Source organism: Candoia aspera, chromosome 9 (genome assembly GCF_035149785.1).
Source record: "Candoia aspera isolate rCanAsp1 chromosome 9, rCanAsp1.hap2, whole genome shotgun sequence".
Classification (NCBI taxonomy): Eukaryota; Metazoa; Chordata; class Lepidosauria; order Squamata; family Boidae; genus Candoia; species Candoia aspera.
In genome coordinates this window covers 3,555,476-3,578,024 of record NC_086161.1, presented here as the reverse complement: position 1 = coordinate 3,578,024, position 22,549 = coordinate 3,555,476, and the positions used below count along the sequence as shown (strand labels likewise).

General features: G+C 45.9%; 1 protein-coding gene across 1 annotated transcript in view; it reads left to right on the top strand.

Annotated features, from left to right (window-relative positions):
* The window catches only part of NECTIN1 (nectin cell adhesion molecule 1), a 143,520-nt gene that overhangs the window by 84,643 nt on the left and 36,328 nt on the right, over positions 1–22,549 (top strand). The window contains 1 exon segment of the mRNA XM_063311227.1: positions 1,628–1,779. Within this exon segment, the coding sequence (XP_063167297.1) occupies positions 1,628–1,779 (152 nt within the window).

The following is a 22,549-nucleotide window of genomic DNA, read 5'->3' as shown; positions in this document are numbered from 1 at the left end:
AGTGTTCTCGTTTTGTTTTGTATCTTTCAGGCTCCCAGTGACTAACATAAATACAAATAAATGGGCAAGCTATACCTTTTCCTGGGAACTAGCATCTTCTAGGGGTTGATTTGCAAGACTGATGTTGGCCATTGTCCCTGCCCCACCATTTCTAATTTTTAGAATAAGATCCCAAGTCTCACTTTCCTTTCTTTTCAAATAATACACTGGTTTTATGGCTGGGAATGCTGTAGCTTGACTTAAATTATGAAGTATTGATTGTTTCTTCTCAAAGTCCTTACCAATGTAGACACTTGTTTGGGGCATGTTAACATGGACAAAACCAAGCTTCTGATTGTTTCTGCCTCTTTGGACCAAATGGCTTATGGTTGGTGGTGGTGGTGGTGGTGGTTTTAAGGAAATAGATCAGTGTTTCTCAACCTTGGCAATTTGAAGATGTGCGGACTTCAACTCCCAGAATTCCCCAGCCAGCCTTGAAGTTCACACATCTTCAAGTTGTCAAGGTTGGGAAACACGGAAATAGACTATGTTGTGAAGCTGCCTTAGAGGAACCCGGGCTGTTAGTCTATGTAGGCTGATACTTTCTGATCATTAATTGCTCTCAAGGGAAGAGAAGGGTTTCCCCCACCACCTACCACTTCTAATTGGAGCTTCTTTGGCATCGTCTGAATGCAAACAGTGTTTCTCACCCCTGGGTTGCGTGCCTCTCAATTGCTTTTGCGGAATGTAATTGCTTTCCCTTGGATTGATTAAAAATGAGTAAACTGCATAATTTTCCTCGGAGCTGTTTATGTTTGTTCTGTGATTTTTCAAAACACTTCGGAATTGATTTTTTTGCTGAGCTTCTCTCAATTTATAGTAGGGCTAACATTATGGAGCTGTGGTTCCTATCTGTACTATTTGGGAAAAAAAGAACCATTATCAGGGAAGTAGAACAGATAGCATTAGCAAATATATTGCAGAGAAGACAGGCAAACAAAATATTCTAGAGCGGAGAAATCACTTCTTAAGGGCCCTGGGTCTAACTTCATTTTGCTTTTTTTTAATCCCATCATCCTCCTGTTTAAAAAAAAAATCAGGCAGGTGTGTTTCAGAAGTTGGTAGCTTGGCACCTGTAAATCCCAGGAAATCCTCCCTCCAAAAAATTAAATTAATAACTTAAAATGTTTTTGAAACACTGAAGTAGGATAAGATAGCCACCTCTCCCAATGTGTGGTGTCTTCATGAACTCAGAGGAGATGGTGATTCTTGTGCAAAACTGGGGGCATTTTATTTGTTTGTTTGTTTATGTATTTATTTATTTATTCATCCAGTTTGTCCCCACCCATCTCCTTCCTTTGCACCCAAGCTCATATTGCTCACCCTTGGTGCCAAAGGATGTTCTGTCACTTTATTGGATCTTCACCCCAGTCCCATGCAGGAAGGGACAGCTGGCCCCAGCTCCTTCCACACAGCTGATCAGGAATCAACCTCCAGACAGGTTTAAGCCACATTAGTTAATAATTTAACAAGCAGCAAGATGCCGAACAACTAGGTTGGATTCACCATCAACGGACTGTAGAATTCTCTAGCCAGGCGAAAGCTTCCTGCTAATGGTCCAAGGGTTTTGTGTTCTTGTTTTGGACAGGCTGAATGGCTCACTGCCTGACAGTGTAGAAATTCAAAACAGCACTCTGTTCTTCAAGGGATCAGTCGCACACAGCCTGTCGGCAACATACATCTGTGAAGCCACCAACACCATCGGCACCCGGTCTGGACAGGTGGAAGTGAATGTCACAGGTAGGAGCTGAAAACCAAGGTAGCCTCTGTTGTCGAGGGGTGCAGGTTGCAAAAGAAAAACCTAGTTTAAGTCTTAGGCCTCTATATTTTTACAGGCTTGCTTTTGCTTCTCACGTCTTCTCTGCTCCTCTGGGAAAAACCAGTGGAGTCGGGTGGGATTTTATGACCCGTCCACTTATTTACAGTATGTGTTGTTTTCCATGAGGAACTCTGGTTTTTTGGTATTCCTGTTTCTTCTCCTGGTTTTCTTCTTTGGTTTGCCAGCACTTCAATTCCTCTTGCTTTTCCCTCGGTGCCCTTTCTACATCTGGTTCAAAGCCAGCTGCAGAAGGATGAAAGGCTGCAATGCAGTGCAGAAGTTAGAAGAAGGGGTGAAAAAACGAGGGGCTGTGATGTCAAAAGACGTGCTACAAGGTCATGTCCGAAAGAGTATGAAATAGTGTTGGTGTTCATTTGTTTCTTGGCTTCCAAAAGTGATGTTCATTTTTGAAAAGCTTTAGGATAAAGTTACCAGTCAGAACTGCTGTAGTTTAGCCTGCATTGCTTGGGCTTGGAGCCTGTTCTTCAGATTTAATTCTTAATTCCAAGTGTGTGTGTGTGTGTGCAAGTGCTGTTTCCTCCAGAGTTGATAAAGGCTAATGGCCAGACTAAGCCACAGACGGAGGGGTTGACTAAGAGACAAAGTGTGACATTGGCAGAATTGGTGGGCGGGAATAGGGAGAAAGAAGTGCTGCGCTGTAGTCAGAAGATAGGAAGAGATGACAGGTGGACATGCCATTTAGTGTCCTTCAACTGGGGTCTTCCCCAAGAGCCAACTCCCATAACTCCCATCCTGTTGATGCCATACTTACCTTGAGAACACCACATTGGAAGGCTCAAGGGGAAACAGTGATATCATGCTGAAAGAATGAGCCAATGGCTGCAGTGAAGGTAATTACGTCATCAGAAAGCAGCTGTGTGGTTGAGGAAGTAAGGAAAGGATCATTGGGCAGTATTTTCTCTTGCTTTTTGGTATGGAAAAGGGTAAAATCAGCCATATGCAGTTGAGCCAGGTCTACTGTGTCCAATGACTCCTCTATGAACCCAGCTCTTCTTTCCAGGTGGATCCATCTTCTGAGTCAGGAATGAAAGTCCTCCTTGTCTTAATCTCCCAAGGCTGCTTTCATTGTTCCATCATGTCTCCCCGTAGCCTTCTCTTCTCCAGGCTGAATACATCAACCGCCTCCAACTGTTGCTCAAAAATTTTTCCTTCTTGACATATCGGTTGCTGTCCTCTGGACGTACTCCAGTTAGTCAGTGTCCTTCCTAAATGTGGTGCCTTCCTAAAGTTGGGGGCAGCTAAGTGGAGAGATGGAGTGTGGACTTTTTCTCATATTCCAGCCCCACACTGATGGCCTAAGAGTTTCTCAAGCTAACAGTTAACCAAGTCCTTTGCCACCTCCATGGGCTCTCCTGGGCTCAGGCAGCTTGAAGCAGGTGCAGGAAGTGGGAAGATGAGGGCAGCTGAGGCTGCTAGGCTCGGCTGCAGGACTTCAAAGCATTTTCCCCTATTGGTGTTACGATTTCCCCTACATTGGTGTAGCTGCCAAGATGCTGATGTTACCTGTTGACCTCCGAGGTGGAAAATGCCCAAGGAAAATGTATTGTTGGGAACAGTTACAAAAAAAAAAAGGACGCCCTTCCTTCTGTGTCTTTATGATGGCTATAAAATAAGAAGGCAGCCTGATGAGATGACACGGATGGATTGCACTAGTGGGGGAAGAGGTATTTCTGTAGTTTTAATTATTTCCTTCCATAAGGAAGCTTCTTCCAAGTGCAACAATGAAACCCTATTAAATCACGGAGAGATTACAGCCCAATGTCTCTCCTAATCATAGTGCTGCAACTAGATAATTTTGGGTTCTGCACTGAATTGGTCTTATGGGCCACGTTAGAGAAGGTCACGTGGATATTCATTCATTGGAGACCACACCGTTCCCACTTCTCTTTCTTGGCTTTTCACTCTTGTGACCACATCTGCATTCCTGATGGCGAGGAAAAACTCGCACGCCAAAGGCAAGGTGCCCTCCCAGCTTTTCGACCCCTGACATTACAGCCCCACCAGGGCTGCTACGGGAATACTTATTTTATTTATCAAATTTGTCCCTGCCCATCTCCTCCCACCGGGGGGGACTCGGAATGACTTGGAGCTTGCTCCCGCTGCTCCAGAAAAACCCGCTGAGCAGAAAATAAGCTCAACTGTGGTTTGAAAGAGAAAATTTAAAAATATATAATGAATCTCCTAATCGTGTCCTCGCCCAGCCCAGATGCTGGCTGGTGGGAAGGATTTAGCAGCAAGCTGGGTCAACTCAGGCCAGCCCTGAGGCTGACGCTGGACTTATTCACCAATTCTCACATTTTCTGAAAAGTTATTTTGGATCCCCCCGGGAAGAAAAGCCCTAGATGTAGCTCTGGTCCATCCCTGGCTACATCACTCTTGTTTATCAGCCTTCCCACCAGCTGCAGCTTTCCTAAGAGGGCATTTGAGCTCCTACTAGGAATGAACTCCAGGCTCCAGTGGTAGATGCATCGCTATTTGTGTTCATCCATGTTGTGTCTTAGCTGCTGTCCGAACGCAGCCTCAGCGTCTCCTTGGTCTGTTGAAATTACAGGTGGGTTTGCAAATGGTGTTGAAAGGAAGCAGGAGAGGACCCAGTTCTCAATGGGGGCCGTCTCTTTCTCATGGCTTGGATGGCTGCTCTGGCATTGTCCGAGTCCACCTGAGCACTTCATCGGTAGCCTTGATCGGTGACGGGGCTATTTAACTCGGGGGGTCTCTGGTTTCAAAGAAAAGCCTTCTTGCCTTTTATTTTGAAAAGCCACTTCTTACAAATGCAAAAAAAAAAAAATGAAGAATGCAAAAGCGAGCGGCTGCAGTAGCCATTCCGGGGCAGCTTTGCTCCTTCCAACCATGGTGCAAAATGGTGATGTTGCAGTATTGCAATGGCGGGCGGGGGCAAATTCACCAGATGGTTCAAGGGAGGCGATAGGGCCATGAAAAGCTGCTCAGGCCGTTCTGTGCAAAATGAGGGATGGTCAGACAGCAAAGAGGCAAATGGGTATGTAAAAGGGGAAGCTCGGTCTGCAAGCTGATCCTTGCATGGTGCGGGAAAGCCGGGTGGCGGGGTGGAAAGGATGAAGCCTTTGCCAGGAGATGCCAAATTGCAGCTGGGATGCTCAGAGTAAAACCCAGTTAATCCTCATGGCCTCCACATGTGTTTATCTGGTAGTCTCCAAGGGCACATTGGGACTTGACAGGGAGGAGGTACAGCCGATCTTGCCAGGCAATCGTAGGTAGATTTGTCTGGGGCTTGGAAATAGTTTTAATCCCACTGGCAGAGATCAAAATCTCCTCCTTCCCCAGGTGTCTTCCAACAATCTCTCAAATTGCCATTCAGTGCCCCAAGAGAGAGAGGCAGGGTACCAACAGTGTGTTTTCAGACACTTGCAAGTTGACGTCTGAGATCCTGTGCTGTTTAGTTCATGCGGTTACTGTTTTGCATTTGTTCTGCTCTGGTCAGACAGCCTGTATAAATTTCTAAAACCTACACAACCTGCTTGATGGGAGTCAACAGAGGGACACTTTTAAAGACACCAATAACTTTGCAATATGGATGTGCATTATCTAGCTGGGTATCTTTATTTCCACGGTTATTTCAGATTCCCACAAACCAGTCTCATAATTTATCCCCACTTGAAGTTGGAGTTTGGGGTGGAATTTTACATCTTTGCAAAAATTAGATCACAAGTCCAGCTAAACCAGCATTCTGTTTCCAGTGTGATCTGTGGGAAACCTATGAACTGCAGAAGGGCAAAGCCACATCCTTCCGGTGACCTTTTCAAGCAGCTGAGAGTGATGATGATGAAAGCAAGGGCAATCAAAACAACAACAGCAAAATCAATTTGCAAAAAAGAAAAGATCTAGAGCATCTTAAAGAATGGTGGCACAGTATTAAAAACATTTACAACTCAGAAGCAAATGGCCATCAAGTGCAACAATTAAAGTGCTTTGCTTTTGTTTTAAAAAAGCAGCTGAACCAGATATTGCAATCCTGTTTGAATGTACATGTGACCACTTATGGCATGAGAAGGAGAGTGTTAGGCAACCCTTTGCCCCCCAAGGCACCTAAAACCTGTGTGCTACCATTAAGAAGGCCGTGCTGCTTATACGCAGCCATTTGATCTCTCATAAAGGTGGCGCAGATGATCAATCTTTCATATTATTACCATCAGTATCTTCCGCTGTTGGTTTCCCTGTGCATGAAAAACTCAGAAGGCTTTTTAGAAAGTCCACTTTAAATGAAATCCTTGGGACTCTTGATGTGTGCAAAAGAGAATGTCGGATGCCTGCAAGTTGTGCCCATTTTCTTATTTCTTTGGTTCTCCCCTTAAATCCAAGTGCCTGCTTGGGATATTTCTCACAATAGCAAAGTGCAGCTTCCACCCCAGGAGGAGAATCTCAAGAGTGTGATGCTCTTTTTTAGGCCTGTTTTGCAGCCAGAGAGGTTGAGAAGGCAAAAGTGCCTGCACTCAGCACGTGCTTCCAGGAGACCACTCATCACAGTTTTCTTCCACCCCACAGATCATTCCTCTGCCCTGGGAGGGACAGGCATCGTTGATCTAACCTCCGTGGCGATGCTTGCTGCAAGCGGAGGTTGAACGCTGCCAGTTAGAGCACATTAAAACGATGGCTCGGTGGAAATTTAATATTTTATTCTTGCAATCTGTTCACGTACTAGCTGTGCGTTGCAGGACATTTGTTAGCTGAGGTGAATCCAGGCAGCAAGATGGGTAACTTTATCATGGTTGGCTTGCACAAACTTAATAAGGAGATTCTGAGGGGAGAAGAAGTCTGGGTTTGAAGGGAACATGCTTCACCAAACATGCACATCAGCACATGCATAGAGAGGGGAGTTTCATGGACGGCTGCACCAGGCTGGAGCCAGCCAGACCTCCTCATTCAAAAGGAGCCAGGTCTGTGCTTAATTGTTCTTTGCCAGCGTACAAGGCATGATTCGCACCCACCACCCTGCTGCCTGTGGTCAGATGTTCAGCCTGGGGGCTGCAGGTTTTGTTAATGGGTCATTAGGAGAAAGCCCAGTTGAACTGAGTCAGTTTCCTCACCAGCTATGCAGCATGCGTGTGTGTGTTTGTTTGTGTGTGCGCGTGTGCGTGCAAGTCACTCCTGGCAAATACATGGACGTGGGAAGCCAATTTTCATACGGGTGGAAGGGGGGAGTTGAGGCCATCTAGTCCAGCCCCTGCTCAGTGCAAGAATCTAGATTCAAGCATCCCTGATAGATGCCTGTCTATAGCCTTTGCTGTAGCATCATCATCGTACATCGTCGTTCACGTTATTGTTGCTGTTGCGTTGATACTTTTCTTTTGAGAGTTGAAGGCAGCATAAAATGGAGTCTTCCCCCATTTTATCCCTGTCCCCATCATGCTGGGAGGACGCTGAGCTGAGATACTGAGCTGAGACCTGACTGTCTCTGCAGACGAAGGACAACTTAAACCTGGATCTCCCCTTGCCAAGTCTAGTGCCATAACTACCATGCTGTGTTGATTTTCCAGCAAAGAAGAGCCAGTTTCAACCATTTTAAATCGCACTCCCAGCTTGGCTTGAGCACTTTTCTTGGACGGAGACATCCAGGTGGTAGAGATCCAGGCCAGGAGGAGAAGCAAATCAGGCAATAGCAGATGTCCTAAAGACACCCGCCAGGTTTTGCCAAGTTAACTCATACTTTTGTTCATCATCTCTCATACTGGGTTTCAGTGATAACCGCCCTTACTCACCCACCCACCCTCCATCCATCCCTCCCTCCTTTCCTTCCTCCCTCCCTCCCTCAAGATAATGGATGGTGTGGATTCTTGGACAAAATAGGCCAGTGATCTCCCAGCCAAGGTGTCTTCTATCACTTGGCAGCCTGAAGCAGAATGTGTGCCCGGTGCTTCTTGGTGACTAATTAAACCAGAAAAAAAAGATGCTTGGAGTCCCAAGGCTGTCAGTATCTTGATCCAGGAGCAACAGCTGGGACTGCAGGGGGAGGCTTGAGCGCCCGACAAGAGATGCCATTTTTCAAAACCTGTTGGGGCTCCATTTGAAGGAAAGCAGGAAGCTTAAGCCCAGCATCCTTCATCTACTGCTCACACACACACACACACACACACACACACACATCGTCCAAGAGCAAAGCTCAGCTTCCAGAATGGATGCTGGTTTGGGGAAAGCCTCTGGGAATCCCACTGGCCAATTCCCCCAGCCTGCAGGATGGGAGAGAGGACTTCTGCCTCTACCCTGCCAGAAAGATCTTGATTGACAGGCGGTAGGTGAGATTAAGATCCAGCTGGCCCCAGTCTCCAAAGCTGCCAAAGCTTGAAACACCAGCAGCAGCTGCAGCACTGCTGGATAGACTTTCAGGGGGTCCACCCTGCAGCCTGTTTAAGCCCACCCGCTTTTCCCCTCTGCCAGAGTGCAGACCTGCTGCCCACTTTAAGGGTGGGGGTAGCTGCAGGCTTCCTACCAGCCCCAAATCCTGGCCAGGGTTTTCTGCAGACACTTCTGAATTTGTTGAGGTTCACTTGCTCCCAAAAGCTGGGATTCAAATTCAGTTGTGAAGCCAGAGGAGATTAAGAATGTCCGTTAAGGTGGGGTGGGGGTGGGGGTGGGGGTGGGGGTGGGGGGGTGGAGAAACTCTTGAGCTCTACGGCACCTCCTAAGAGTAACCTCATTCTTGCATGCAAACCAGAGAATCTCTTTCAGAAGGCCATGTAGTAGCCCTGGAATATCAATGTACGTGCCCGAGCATGTGTAAAGTGTCTTTGCAGTGCCTAGTCTTCACAGCCTATAGGCCGCAAGATAGATCTTTTTTGGTTGTGTTTCTATTATATTTTTGAAAAGGTTTTGAGAAAGGGAAAAGAAAGAAAGAAAAACAGACACACAAGAAAAGAGTGGGAAAGGGCCAGGAAAAAGGAAACATAAAGTAAATAAACAGGGGATTTACAAGCATCATCGAATTAAAGTGGACTACGTTCATTAGGCTAGAATTTTTGGTAGGTCATTAGTTTTACGTATGAATTTCTTGTATTGTTTCAAAAATGGCAGGACATTTTTGAAGCCCAAGTAATATATACATATCAGCAATAACCATCACTATAGTATAAATGCAGCTTTCTTTAGGGAATGAATGTACTGTTTAGAATTAGGGATTAGAAGCTGAATTATATCAGGTCCCAAACATAAATATGCATGCTAATTCCTCTCTGCAGTGGCTCGTATTTACAGCCAGCCCTTCCTCTTTCTTTTCAAACCTTTTCACCAAACACTAGTCTACCTGTTAACAGATACTAGTTATCAGGAAAACAGTGATGACTAGAAAATTACTTATGCTTATGGAAGGAAAAACTTCACTTTCTGCTAAGTGTAGTTGTTTTCATGGAAGTCCACACGTGTATGAAGACGAGCATGCTTTTTCCCACCTGCTCTTTGACCTAACACATGTTTGCATGTACCGAAGTCCCGCAAAGCGTACTGCTTCTCCTTGACCGGCACAGATTTGGCATGCTAGAGAGACCCAGGGATGGCATTTCCACCAATGTGGGACTTGTATATGGATGAAGCCATGCTCAAATAGCTGAGACTGATTCAGCTTCCCTGGGGTCTAGAAACTTGACAGAACGTCTCCTCGAGCTGCTGCTGTCAGCCAAAGATGATGGGATGGCTGGAGTCTGCAGAGAAACGAACACAGCCTGCTCACGTCCAGCTGCGTGGGAAGACCAACCCAGGCTTGGCTAGCGTGCCTTCTCCAGCTGTCTGTCAGCAACAGGTGGGACTCGCTCAACTCCAGCCATCCCTGGAATGGACCTGAGATCGCCTCCTCGCCTAGGAGAGGAGATTTCCAGCCCTCGTGCAGGCCCAAAGCGCATGGGCTCCTTGCTAAATAAACCCCCCATTGTCCTTTTCTGGCAGGATAAAAGGAATGCTGCAGGCTTGGCTCTGCGCCAGATGAAAGCCCAGAGAGATCCTTATATTTTCTTCTCATCCAGCTGCTGCCCCAGGAGACCGAGCTGTTGGCATGGGGACAGGGAGCTTGGCCTGAATGCAACAGCTGTTGGGGCAAAGAAGAGGAGGGGAAAATCAATGGTGGCTGTTTGGGATGTGCAAGCCCCCTCTTTTTAATGGCAGTGGGATTGGAGAGGTTCATCGAGGGGGAGGAGGGAGGAGGACCATGGTTCTCTCTAAGCCGAAGCCACTTCCCTCCCTCTGCTCTGCTCCCTCTTGGTCTTCTCTCCCAATTCCATCCAGGCACCAGGAACTCTAGCATGTCTAGGCAAGCCACCTTTTGATGCCAGAGGTAGGACCTCCAGCATCTGCACCCTGGTTCTCCCAGATGATTCACCCCACACAAAAGCACCACATAAGGAGATCTGTATTGGGGGAAGGGGATGGGGCTGAAAGGACACCTCTGACCCACCGGCGTCCTTGAAGTGGAAGAGTTTTCTCGAAGCCCTGGACAACTACGTTGGTCGCCATTCAGCATACTGGGTTGGAGGCCTCCACTGAAGACACCCCAATATTTGCAGTCATCGATTGCACAAAGAAGGTGCTCCTCCATATATATCAGCTGCCTTTTCTGGGCTGGAAACAAAAAACCAAAGGAATAAGTCTCTCCTTTCTCAGAATAAATATTTATTAGGGAAGAAGGTCAAAGTGACAACACAAGAACTCTGGCAAGTAACTTTTACTTTCAAATGAGAATTTACATATATATAATGTAAACAGGTGTAATCTCTCTGGCTTGCTTACTTTCAACACAGTGGAGAAAAAGCCTGCCTCTTCTAGGGCAGAGAACAGCTCACACCTGCAAAAAGTTTGGCAAACCGCTGGTAGGCATCTTATCACCGTAAAAACCCTCACAGGAAAAGTAAAGACCTGGGACACACAATGCTTGCAAGACTTTGGCCTTGAAGACCGCACGGGCATTTTACATGGAGCTGAATGAAAAAATGCAGGCTTGGAAAAGGAGCTTTAAAGTTTTCTCTGCTCAGATGTGCTTGAGCAAGCCCATCAGATTCATCGGCGTGTCACCAAAGGAAAATGTTCATGCCAAACATCTGGGTTCCTCCACCTGCTTCCATTCCTGGCATTCGGTGCCTGCGTCCCTACGTAATGCTTTTAGCTTTGATCATTCATCCTCTGTCCCTTGGAAAGAACCATTTGTGCCCATTTATTTCCTCCCTTTTCTCTCCATGCTGAAAAAAAAAGGGGATCTAAATCTGTACCCCACACCCTCTAACCTTATTGAGCTGGCTAGGAATTATGGGAGTTGACATTCAGCCCATCTGGAAGGCACTGATTTGGGGGAGGCCATCATATCCCACTGTCCTGAGTTGCTAACTTTCCAGATTGGACAGCCTAACCCTAAGTTGGACATTGACATATCCCAATAGAAGAGAATCTCTGTAGCTCAGGGTTGAACAGTGGCTTTCTCCTTGGTAGCTCCTTGATGAGGGTATTGTTTGTCTGGGGTTCAATGTGAATAGACACATAGAGATAAACCAATGTACACATCATTCAAAAGAGAGAATAAAAAAGCTAAGAAGGAAACAAAAAGACCAGAACACAGAACTCCTCTCCAGCAGCCACCACCCAGATAAGCAGGGATTCACACCAGACAAACAATCAAGCAGAGAACAATACCCTAATCGAGGAACTACCAGGAGAAAACCACCTCCCCATGAAAACAGGCAGGGCAAGCTACTATATATAAACAGGGAGCAAACCCCACACTCCCTCGCACTAATGATGTTACCTAGTTGGGTAATGAAACATCTGCAAGCCAACTGAGCTCAGAGGGCACCAAGGACTCCACGTTGACACATGAAAGCTGCTTTTGCTCTGCAGACTGGCACACCAGCCAGTGCATAAGACAGCTGTCACAAGTGTCAGCACCTAGCTGATTTTGGCTGATCCTGAAAAACTAAACAGGTAATTACTGTGAATGAGAATCCACCAGGACATCCCAGGGCTAAAGGGTAGACTGGGAAGTCAAAAACATCTCAGAAGGCAGCTAAGCCAAATCCCTTCCATCATCTTGCCAAGAAGACAACATGGATAAGTCTATGAAGTCCCCAGGAGCCCAAGGTTTATTTGAAAGGGACTTTCATGTATAGTCCTGATAGTCTGGTCCCCCTTCATGCAGCAGGAAATCCAGCATGACAGCATGGCTGAATTCACCAAAAGGACAAAGCGATCAAGTGGTTTGTTTGGGAAGGGGTCTGCATGATTAGAGCAAAACTTCCCTTAAAACTTTGCACAGCCCTACAAACTAAGGCTGTGTGATATCTGAGCCTAGTGTATGACTAACAGATGGGTTATTCAGCTTGAAGGCCTCCATCCTGGCAGGGAACTTTAGGAGTTGGCGTTCAGAACATCTGGAGGACACCAGGATGGGGAAGGTTACCTTGAGTTCCAAGGAGAAAGCAAAACTAGCAAAAGCATCTTTGGGGAACAGGTCAAAATCTGCAAGATGGCAGGTGCAGTGTTGGGAATGGAGCCCTGTCCCTTTTGAATGTGTGCACCCACATACAAAACGGGCAGGGCATTGATTGCAGTGCCATGCCCACTGTCTTGCAAATTCTCACACACACACACACACACACACACACACACACACACACACCCTCACTGTGGACATCCCTGCAAACTAGTTGATGCATTCATTGCTCATTAACAGTCCAGTTGCAGGCTGGTCTCGGATCAGGGTTTCTAAGCCTTCGAAGCCACATTTGGGAAAGTGGTGCAGGGAAAAACTGAACACAGTACTGTTGTTGTTGTTATCGTTGTTGTTGTTGTTTGCTGTACTTAGGAGGATCCTGGTCAGGGGAAGCAACCTTAGGCTTCAACTTCCGTTGTGTTGTGAAGGGTAAACGCACAACCGAAATCCTCAGTCTCTACCCCCACCAAGTGGCAGTGTTGAGAAGGTTCTTTTGAAGGTCCCACCCTTCTGCTCTCCCTACTGTATTTCTTTCCCTGGAAAGTCCTCCCTTGTTTCTTCCCCTCCTTTTTCTCTGCTGTAGATGGACTGGAAGGGACTCATACCGTCTCTTTGCCACAGATTTTCCAGGTATCCCTTGGTGAAGTCAGCTGCCTGTGTTCTCTTCGTCTTCTGTGTTGAGAATAGCATCCTTGGCAGTGCCCAGAATTGGGCATTAGTGGGCTTTGGGAGCCCAGGGCTGGTAAAAACATGGAAAGCATGGACTGGTGGAAGAAATAGCCTTTCTAAGAGAGAAAATAGATGCAAATGTTTGAACCTGTATTCTCGCAGGCAGCACTACGGGGGGGAAAGGATTTCTTCAAATGTCATGGCAACCAAGTGTCACCAGGACAAGCAGAAAACCATCAGAGTTGTGTGAAAAGAATCTGCTTCTTGCTCTTTTGCTACTGAATTGAAAATAAAGGTTAGGGTGGCAGGGGTGGGAGAGGAAGAGAATTTGGGCAAAGGGATTTTCTTTCCCCAGGAAGGTCTCACCTGGAAAAGCATGAGTCTAGCGCACATCACACATGTTCTTGCTGATCTCAGGGAGTTGGGAATTGGGCAGACCTCTTGGTTGAGATGTGCTTCCCTTGTCAAGGAGATTCTTCCTACTCATCATCCTTAACTGGGACTGCCAACAGGGGGAACTGGGGAAAATTACTTTCCTTTTTCATCCCTCTCTGTAGCATCTTCCTTATAGAAAAATCCATCCAGTCCTTGTTCATGCAGAACCACTGTCCTGTCCTGTCCTCTGTGTCACAGTGAAGCCTCAAAGGATGGTACGTAAGAGAGGGAAGGGTGCCTCTGAGAATACTACAGAGGACCCTTTGCCTAGAATGACAACCCCAGACCCATATCTGGGGGATTGGAGAGCATGGTTTCCAGTCATAGTGGGTCAGGCAGAAGTGACTGTCAGCATCTTTTGCCAACATTTGTTGTTATCCAGAATTTCATAAGGAGCAAGTAATTTCAAGCCTAAGATGAGGAGGAAATCACTCAATAGAGAATCAGAGAGTAATCATATTGACTGTACAGTGAAACCTTAATATAATAAATCTTTCCGGGGTGGGGTGGGGGTGTTGTTTGTTAAATCCAAATGGCCATAAGAAAACCTTGATTTAAAGGACAGATCCTAAATGTAATGACAGAATCCAAAGCAAAAAACAAAAGGTCCACTGAATCCAAAGTCTGCTAAACCAAGGTCTGTTAAACAGAGCGTATTTGGTATTTGCTTTGGTTTTGTTTAAAATGTAAATCAAATGGGATCCAACTTGGTTTTTCACCCTGGTGCATCTGCTACCCCTCCCCAGCACAACGGCTCTAGTTTATGCTTTTGTTTGCTCAAATGTTCGATGCATGTGAGTCTGAATAGAGATGATGTCTTTGCACGTGCTCCTTGGATGCCACCTTTTCTCACTTTTCCTCTTTATTTTGCTTGGAATAATTCACAGAAGGTTAAACTTTGTACCAGCATTCAAACTCCTCTAAGTCTAGAGCACCTGTGTGCCTAACCGGCCCATTCCCTTTGTGTGATGCAGATCACTTTTCCATTTTGGGAATACAAGCCTTTGTGTCCGATTTGTGTGATAAGAGCAGACAGGATTCAGTTGTTTGGGACATGTCGGACTTCACATCAGACGTGGGGATCGATCCTGGTTTTCCAGAAGCTCAGCTCCGCTTTAGTAACACAGAAATCAGGCCAGAGAGAGGAGATAAATCCCAAGGCCTTTTCCTCCTGCCTTTTCCAGTTAGCAGACACTTGGCCTTTCTTGTCCTAGCCATGAGACATCTGTTCCATGTTGACATAGCAGTCCTATCTGGCCTGGGAATTGTGTGTTCCTGCCTTTCCCACTTGAGCTTGATGTGGAGAAGAGGGAGACTTTGTGGAGGACCTTAAAGTCATGAACAGAAGGCACTAAAGGAAGAGAGGCCTTCTGTTCTTTGGGGAGTAGAATTTGGGGTCACCAAGGGAAATCATCGGCCTTGAGTCAAGGCCAGTGCCCCACATTGTGAGCATGCAAAAACTTCAGTAGGGAATAATTCACAGAGAAGGTTGATGAGGCTTGTCTTCAAGATCCCTAGCACTGAAGGTTGAATCCTGAGGTCTGCAGGAGTTTAGTAAATTTGGAAATTTACAGAGTTCGTAATGTCTGGTCACATTTACAGGCCTTCCTTTGCTGGGGGAGCTTTGCTTAGTGGTATTCCCCTGCCCAGGGCAAGAAGATAGGCGTGTTCGAAAGCAGTCTGCTAAAATCAGCACACACCGATCTATCAAAGTGGCCACCTCTCAGGAACGCTGGGGGATCAGCGGCGGGATTTGCCCGAGGGGCTCGAAACAGGCAAGATGGTGGATACAGCAGCGCAATAAGCCCTACCCTTTTGTACACATGCACGTTTGTACAAAAGGGCAGAGTTGCATTGTGACACCACACCCACCATTTTGCCTGTTTTGAGATCTTTTCTGAAGATTCCCCTGGGGATGGCATGCCTATACACCTTCAAGCTAAAGGTATTAGACACGTGGGGTGGGGTGGACATCTCAGTAGCCATTAATCATGAAAGTGACAAATGAATAATATCTCCATGACCAAACGCAGGATATCCCTTAGCGTCAGGTGTTCCAAAATAAGAAGAAAACCAATACAGTTTAGAGCACATGTATACAAGAGACTGCTTTTCTGCATTGAAAAGGGTGCCGACTGCCCAGCAACATATCCCAGCATTCTACTGGAATCTCCTTGGCCTTGTAACTGTGGTCGCACTGTCTAGGTCTGTGTTACATACATGGCATCCTCCCTCATTGTTCAATCTTGTTGGTACCTTGGGTGCCTGTCCGATCTTAACATCTCAAATACGAAGAACATGAGCCAATGAACCACACAAGATCAGATTCTCGTGAGGGATTAATGCGTATTAAGATTAAACAATCTCAGGGATTCACTGAATATTTGGCAAGCAGGTCCAGGCAGAATCTCATGTTAATATTTGCAAGAGGAAGTAGAGAGGGAATTAGTTTCAGTGTTGGTCTCCATGAGTTTCTGGAGGCCTCTCAAGGGGATGCACATTCTTGTGGACCCCAGTGTGGGGTGTGGGCTGAAACAGGGAAGAAACGTGATTTGTTGCAAGGGGATTACATGCAGTGCTGCTGGAGCACCCTGGCTGGGGGTTAGCGGCATTCCTGCAACGGGCTGCGTGAGAGGCCAAGATTTTTTCTGACCACAGAGCTGGTTTTGAAGAGCCCAGATCAGGGCTTCCATAGGTAGGCACTTCCTGCCCCCTCCCTTGGCTTTTCCCTCCCCTTTTCCTTCTCCTCATCTCCCCCAATTTTTTGAAATTATTAATTATTATTATTATTATTATTATTTTGATTCTGAAAGCATGTGTTTGCCATTCCTCACAGACTGATGCTTGTTCCCCCTTCCATCTGTCTTTTCCTACCCAGAATTCCCCTACACCCCGTCTCCACCGGGCACATCCGTGGCACAGCCGACCATCCCCACTGCCGTGATTGGGGGCGTGGTGGGCGGAGTCTCGTTGGTCGTAGTGGTGGCCGTGGTCGTCCTTATGGTGCTCCGCCACCGGCGCCATACGTTCAAGGGCGATTACAGCACCAAGAAGCACGTCTATGGCAACGGGTACAGCAAAGCGGGCATCCCTCAGCATCACCCACCCATGGCCCAGAACCTCCAGTATCCTGACGATTCAGACGACGAGAAGAAGCCCGGCCCACTGGGCAGCAACAGCTACGAGGACGAAGACGATGACGGCGCCGGGGCCGAGCGGAAACTGCGGGCCTGCCCCAACAAATACGAGGAGGATTCCAAGCGGCCTTACTTCACGGTGGACGAGGGCGAAGCCCGCTCCGAAGCCTACAATGAGCGGACACTTGGATTCCAGTACGACCCCGAGCAGCTGGACATAGCCGATAACATGGTCTCTCAGAATGACGGGTCTTTTATTTCCAAAAAAGAGTGGTACGTGTAGCTTGGTCCACCTTCTCCCCTCTCTTGCCCTCTCTTCACCTGCCACACGCTGCCTCCATGCCCCAGGGCTGGTGGCTGCTCCGCACGGCCCGTGTGCCTTGCACACACCCAGAGGGCCCCCTCCAACACACACACGCAGAGAGCGTGCATCAGCTGGGGAGTGGGGCGCAGAGTGCGGAGGCCCCACGGAAGCAAACAAGAACTTCCACTGGTTTGGGGGCATCCCAGGAGAGGCAAAGCAGGGGAGCTGGGGGGAGGGGTGTTGCTTGGCTCATTAATTCTGTTTCCTTTGGGAGTGGGAGGAATGTTTCTCCTCCCCCACTTAATTTCTCCCACAGAGTTTGGTCCCTTAAAATGTTGTTTGTACTGATCAGTGGTGGCTTTGATGTTAATACTTTAATTATTATTGCCTGTCTTTGTATTGTGTACCAATCCCACCCCATCCACACCTCCTGGTTGCATCTGAAGGTGTCTCTTTGTCCGCCTTTGGGCTCCTCTCACCCCACCCCCTTCAAAAACACTGGAATTTGTTTATTGTCTTAACTTTGGGGAGGGGAGAGGGCCAAAGGCACCCCCACGGACTTTGGAAAGCAAGGTGGGGCTGGGGGCTGCAGAAACCGAAAGCACAAAAGCAGAGTTGGGGCCAAGGGCTTTGCTCGTTTCAGACGACCTGGATCTCTGTGCCTGTATCTTCCTTTCAGCATCTTCTGTTGCCATTTCCCACAATGCACTTGTGGTGGGAAGAGAAATATTTATCAGTGACCACAAAAAGTAGATTCGACTTCATCATCAAAAGAATATTTGGGGAAAGAAACAAACAACAGAGTGCATGATATCCCAGGGAGGAGAAGTATAAGTGTGGGTCTTTTGTTGTTGTTGTTGTTTTGTTTTTACTTATGATTTAAAGAGAGAGGTACAGGGTCTGTCAGGATTTGCATACCACATTATCTCTTTTTTCCCCCAAGTTTGCTCCTGGCCCCAACATTTCTGTTGATGAGGATCATCTTAGGTTCACTTTCCCAGCTCCACTTCCTACCCATTTCCCATTCCTGGAACTATCAGTTAGTGAGCAAGATTATTGTTCTCCTTCATCAAGTCTCAGTGTTTATTGTCAGAAGTCTGGAAGGGAACTGGCAAGGCTCAACAGGCTGAACACTAGCTTTGTATGCATGCAGGAGGCTCCAAGTCCAGTCACTGGCTCTTCCAATTAAATAGCCTCAAGTGGCAAGCAAGATGCGTATGAAACTAGCAAATGTGTTTTTGTTTTGGGCTCAGATCAAAACTGCTCTGCTGGAACATTTTGAGTTGGCCTGTTATGTTTGGAACAAAACTTGAAATGGCTTGAATGTTCCATCAGAACAAAACTTGAAAAAATTGAGTGTTCTGTTGGAACAAAACTTGAAATGTTTTATATGGTTGACCATCAGAAACAAGAGGACCTACTGCTGCTCCTTGGTTTTTCATTCCAGGACCACAAGTGGGCAGGTGGCCCATGCAGAATGTTATCTACAACCTCAATTGTAGAAAAATTGGCTATGGGCATGATTTTTAAAACATCTTTGAAAGCATTAAAATAAATCCCATAGGAAATAATGGAAACAAAGCTCTGCTCTCATCAAGTGAAACAACTGTTTGGATTAGCATCGTCTATCAAAAATTCCCCTTCCCCAACTCACAGAGTGATATATATATATATCACTACATATATATCAATATATCAATATATATATATATATATATTGATATTGATATTGATATTGATATTGATATTGATATATATCACTCTGTGAGTTGGGGAAGGGGAATTTTATATATATATATATATGGAGAGAAATAATATTTAAAGTGTCTTCAATTCCTTAAAATAAATCTTTTGGATTGCTCAGCCAACAGGTCACAGGACCAACAGAACAACTTAATTCCTTAACATTCCTTTCAATTAGTATGTCTTCTGTACAGGGTTTTCTTAATGTTTTGAAATGTTAAAACATTTAATGTTAATAGAGGTTTTTTTAAAGAAATCATTACAGTGTCCAGTTTTCTGTCAGCACTGTTTTGGTTTGGGTTTTTTTCAGTCTGCTAGCCATGTACAACTCTGACAAAAGATCATCTGTCCTGATTTTTGGCTTGTGTAGGAGTAGCTGCTACTGCAAAACAAAAAAAGGAGAGACTCGTTGTGCTTCTTAATTGCATGAACAAGGGTGCACTCGGTCAAGAGAGCATGACCGAGTGCACCCATACACCCAAATTCAGCAGTTCCACCAAGCCAGCGTTGTCCTAGTAGTGTTTAAATTTACACAGACTCAGCAGCTTTAGCAGCCCTTGTGTGTGAAGCAAACTAGTCTACGTGTGCACATACCCACACATCTGCGACTTCCCCGTAGCAAGATTTATTTAAAAACAAACAGCATTATCTTGCCAGGTGGACTGGCATTTCTGCAGCTGCAAGCAAGCTCCTTCGGTGTTTCATTGCTGCTCTCCTCTCAACACTCCAGTCCAGTCCAGTCCACCTCAGTTCAGACAGTCAGACTGTCCATTCTAAAATCATAACAGCAGGGACCTGGCTGGTTCCAGATGCAGGGCTGGCTGAGTCACCACTAATCTGTAGCATGAAATAAAATGCCTGCAATAAAAAAAAAAGTTAATGGAGGAATCTGGATCAAAGTTTTGATCTGCTCAGGATCCAACATGATAGAAACATGCATGGCTATGGTCGGTTCAGTCTGCATATCTGAGACTCTCCTTCCCCAAGGCTGGCTGGGGAATTCTGGGAGTTGAAGTCCACACATCTTAAAGTTGCTAAGGTTGAGAAACACTGACCTAGACTAATTCCACTCCCTTTAGACCAGCGGTGAGTCCCCTTTCCGTCGCCAAGAAGAATTATCCTCCCTCTGATGGGCTTCCTTCCCTTACTCTGAACAGGATTTTTCAGAGGTCTTTGCTGATCAGTTTCTCTAGGGACCTGCTGAGCCCTTGAATTTTTAAGTTTCTTGACCCCGGACTTCCTTACACACCTTGGGGAGCTACACCTGGTCCTGGGGACACTACACGTGGATACTGTTAGATATCGAAGTGACCATATTTTCTGTGATCAGGTTGCATGATAATTTCAGCCTTAATACTTGTACAGGACAGGCTGGAGACAGACTCTTGGAATGACCAAATTTGTGCATGCTTTTAAGAAATCGGATTAAAGAGGCGAGGCAAGAAATATGTGTCTCTAGACTGTGACCAAATATCGCCTTTGCTTGTTTTTAGACCATTCTCTGTCTTCAGCTGTAAGAGGGGTTAAGCTATAACAGAGCAGGTTTTCATGAAAAACTGCAGGTACGTGAGGATGTAAGAACATGCCAGCTGGCTTGGTTCATAGTCCTGTCAAATGTTGCACATTGCTTCCATCAGTGGACACTGCCCAAAACTGCACATTTGTTCACTGAAGGCCACCATCCTCCCTCTGGATCGTCATCACTATTAGAGAGTCAGGTCCCAGGGTAAACAGCTTCTTGGCATGGAGGTTCTACAGGTAGTCCTCGACTTACGACCACAATGGGGACTGGAATCACTAAGCGATGATGTCATTGAGTGAGTCTTGCCCATTTTATGACCTTTCTGTCATAGCTGTCAAGTGAATAATGCAGTCGTTAAGTGAACTGCGCAGTTCCTCGTTGATTTTGCTTGTCGGAAGCTGGCTGGGAAGGTCACAAATGGGGATCACATGACCCTAGGACGCTGCAACCATTGTAAATACATGCCAGTTGTCAAGCGCCCAAATTTTGATCACATTACTATGAGGACGCTGCAATGGTTGTAAGTGCGAGGACTGGCTGTAAGTCACTTTTTTCAGCGTCGTCATGAATTCGGTCATTAAACGATTGGTTGTAAGTGAAGGACTACCTGTATTTAAGTATGAAGGCTGTTAGTCATCTCTGGATCGATCCTCCCCATGGGGTGAGGCTCTGTTCTCATGAAGGAGGGTGGACAGTGCCTCCCCCAGTCTCTGGATTAAAATAGAACCTCAGATTTCCTTCTGGATTGTAATCCAGACCCACCATTACTCATGTTTCCATTTCTTCTATTAAGTGAAGCTCTGTATTGCAGACCACATCTGGCTGGAAGAGAACATGGCAGGTGTTTTGGGGAGGGATTTATGTCTGGGCTTTACCCACCCCAATTCCCCCCAGCAATCTGATTTCCCTTATTTCATTATGAGACCAATTTCCTCTCTTCTCTTCTTTTCGAATCATTCCTTTTTCATTCCAGCAGTTTAAAAAAAAAACCAAGGGAAGACAGCTAGCGTTCTCGTTAGGAGAAAATGAAACCCACCCTAAATGTTGAGGTTGGCTGGAAATAAAGAGTCTTGTTGGAAGAGAGCTGGGGATGGGGTGGGGTTTAAAAGGAGGTCGAGTTTATTCTTTGGACAGGACAGATTTGAATGGCTGATTAATCCCAATCATCTGAGACAGAAGGGCAAGGCCGCTGAAAAAATATTTGGGGGGTGAGATTATGCACAGGGGCAGAGAAACTCTGCTTACGCTGCCAGCGAAAGTCGTTGGGAAAAATAGAGTGAGGTTTGATCCTCATTCTGGATTAATGAGCCAAAAATACAAGGTTGCAATGCAGGCAGAAACATCTTATAAGGTCTTCTCTTGAAAGCAAATGTGTACATAGCATTTTTCTAAGGTGAGATATTCAGGCAGTACAAACAAATGCCACCAGGTAATAAACTGCATTGGTCTTTTTATTTCCTGTTCCTTCCTTTCTTTTCTAAATTCCAATGTATTCCCTTCACCCCAATAAGTCTCTTTATACTTTACCTTTCTCGTGCCCATTCACTACATACGTGCTATAATAAACATTGTGGCATAAGATAAATAAAAAGGTCAATTTGGGGGGGGGGGTTGTTATCTGTGTTGTAAGTGCTTTTTGTAAAAAAAAAAAAAAAGTGGAGAAGAAAAAATATTATAGATAGTGTAATGAACTGATCTTGCTTTCATTACTGGTTTTATTTTTAATTTTCTCCATTCTTTGTAATAATTTCTTTTGTTCCTTTGTTTGATTTTTGTTTGTTTGTTTTCGGGGGAAATGGGGGGAATTTTCATTTGGAGGCAGCACTCGCTTCACCTTCTTTGACTTGTATAAAATAAAATTTTAAAAGAAAGAGAGAGAAGAATAGTGGTTCGACTGTTGAAAGAAGTGTACTTTTTTATAAATAAAGAATTTTAAAACAAGGATGCTGTGATGGCCGTCTCTTTCTCGTTTGGAAGCCTTGTAAGTTCTCGTCACCAGCTTTTGTACATCTGAGGGAGTCTACGCCTAACGTTGCACGTCCGGAGGAATACAGATGGAGGGAGAACTGGGGTTGTTCCTTTGCGATGACTTCTGTTGTCGGTGTGCTTGTAATAAACCAAACCAGGCCTGTGTTTGGCAGCCATTTTGGAAAGAAGATGTCCACCAAGCAGGATCCCTTTTCTTTCCCTGTGAACGCTCAGTTGCAAAAGCTAAGTTGTTCTCCATTGCCTTTCCATCTCTTGTCTTGTGGGGACAGTCAGAGCGTGTCTTAAGGTGTCACAGACACCTGCTGGATTTCTGCTCTTTGAAACCCTTTTGAGGTTGTATCTGAAGTGTTACACAGTCAACTGTCGCTGAGCCTCCTTGTAGCTACTCCCCTGGGGTAAACCCTGCTCTCTCCCAGGAGAAGGAGAAGAGGAAGAG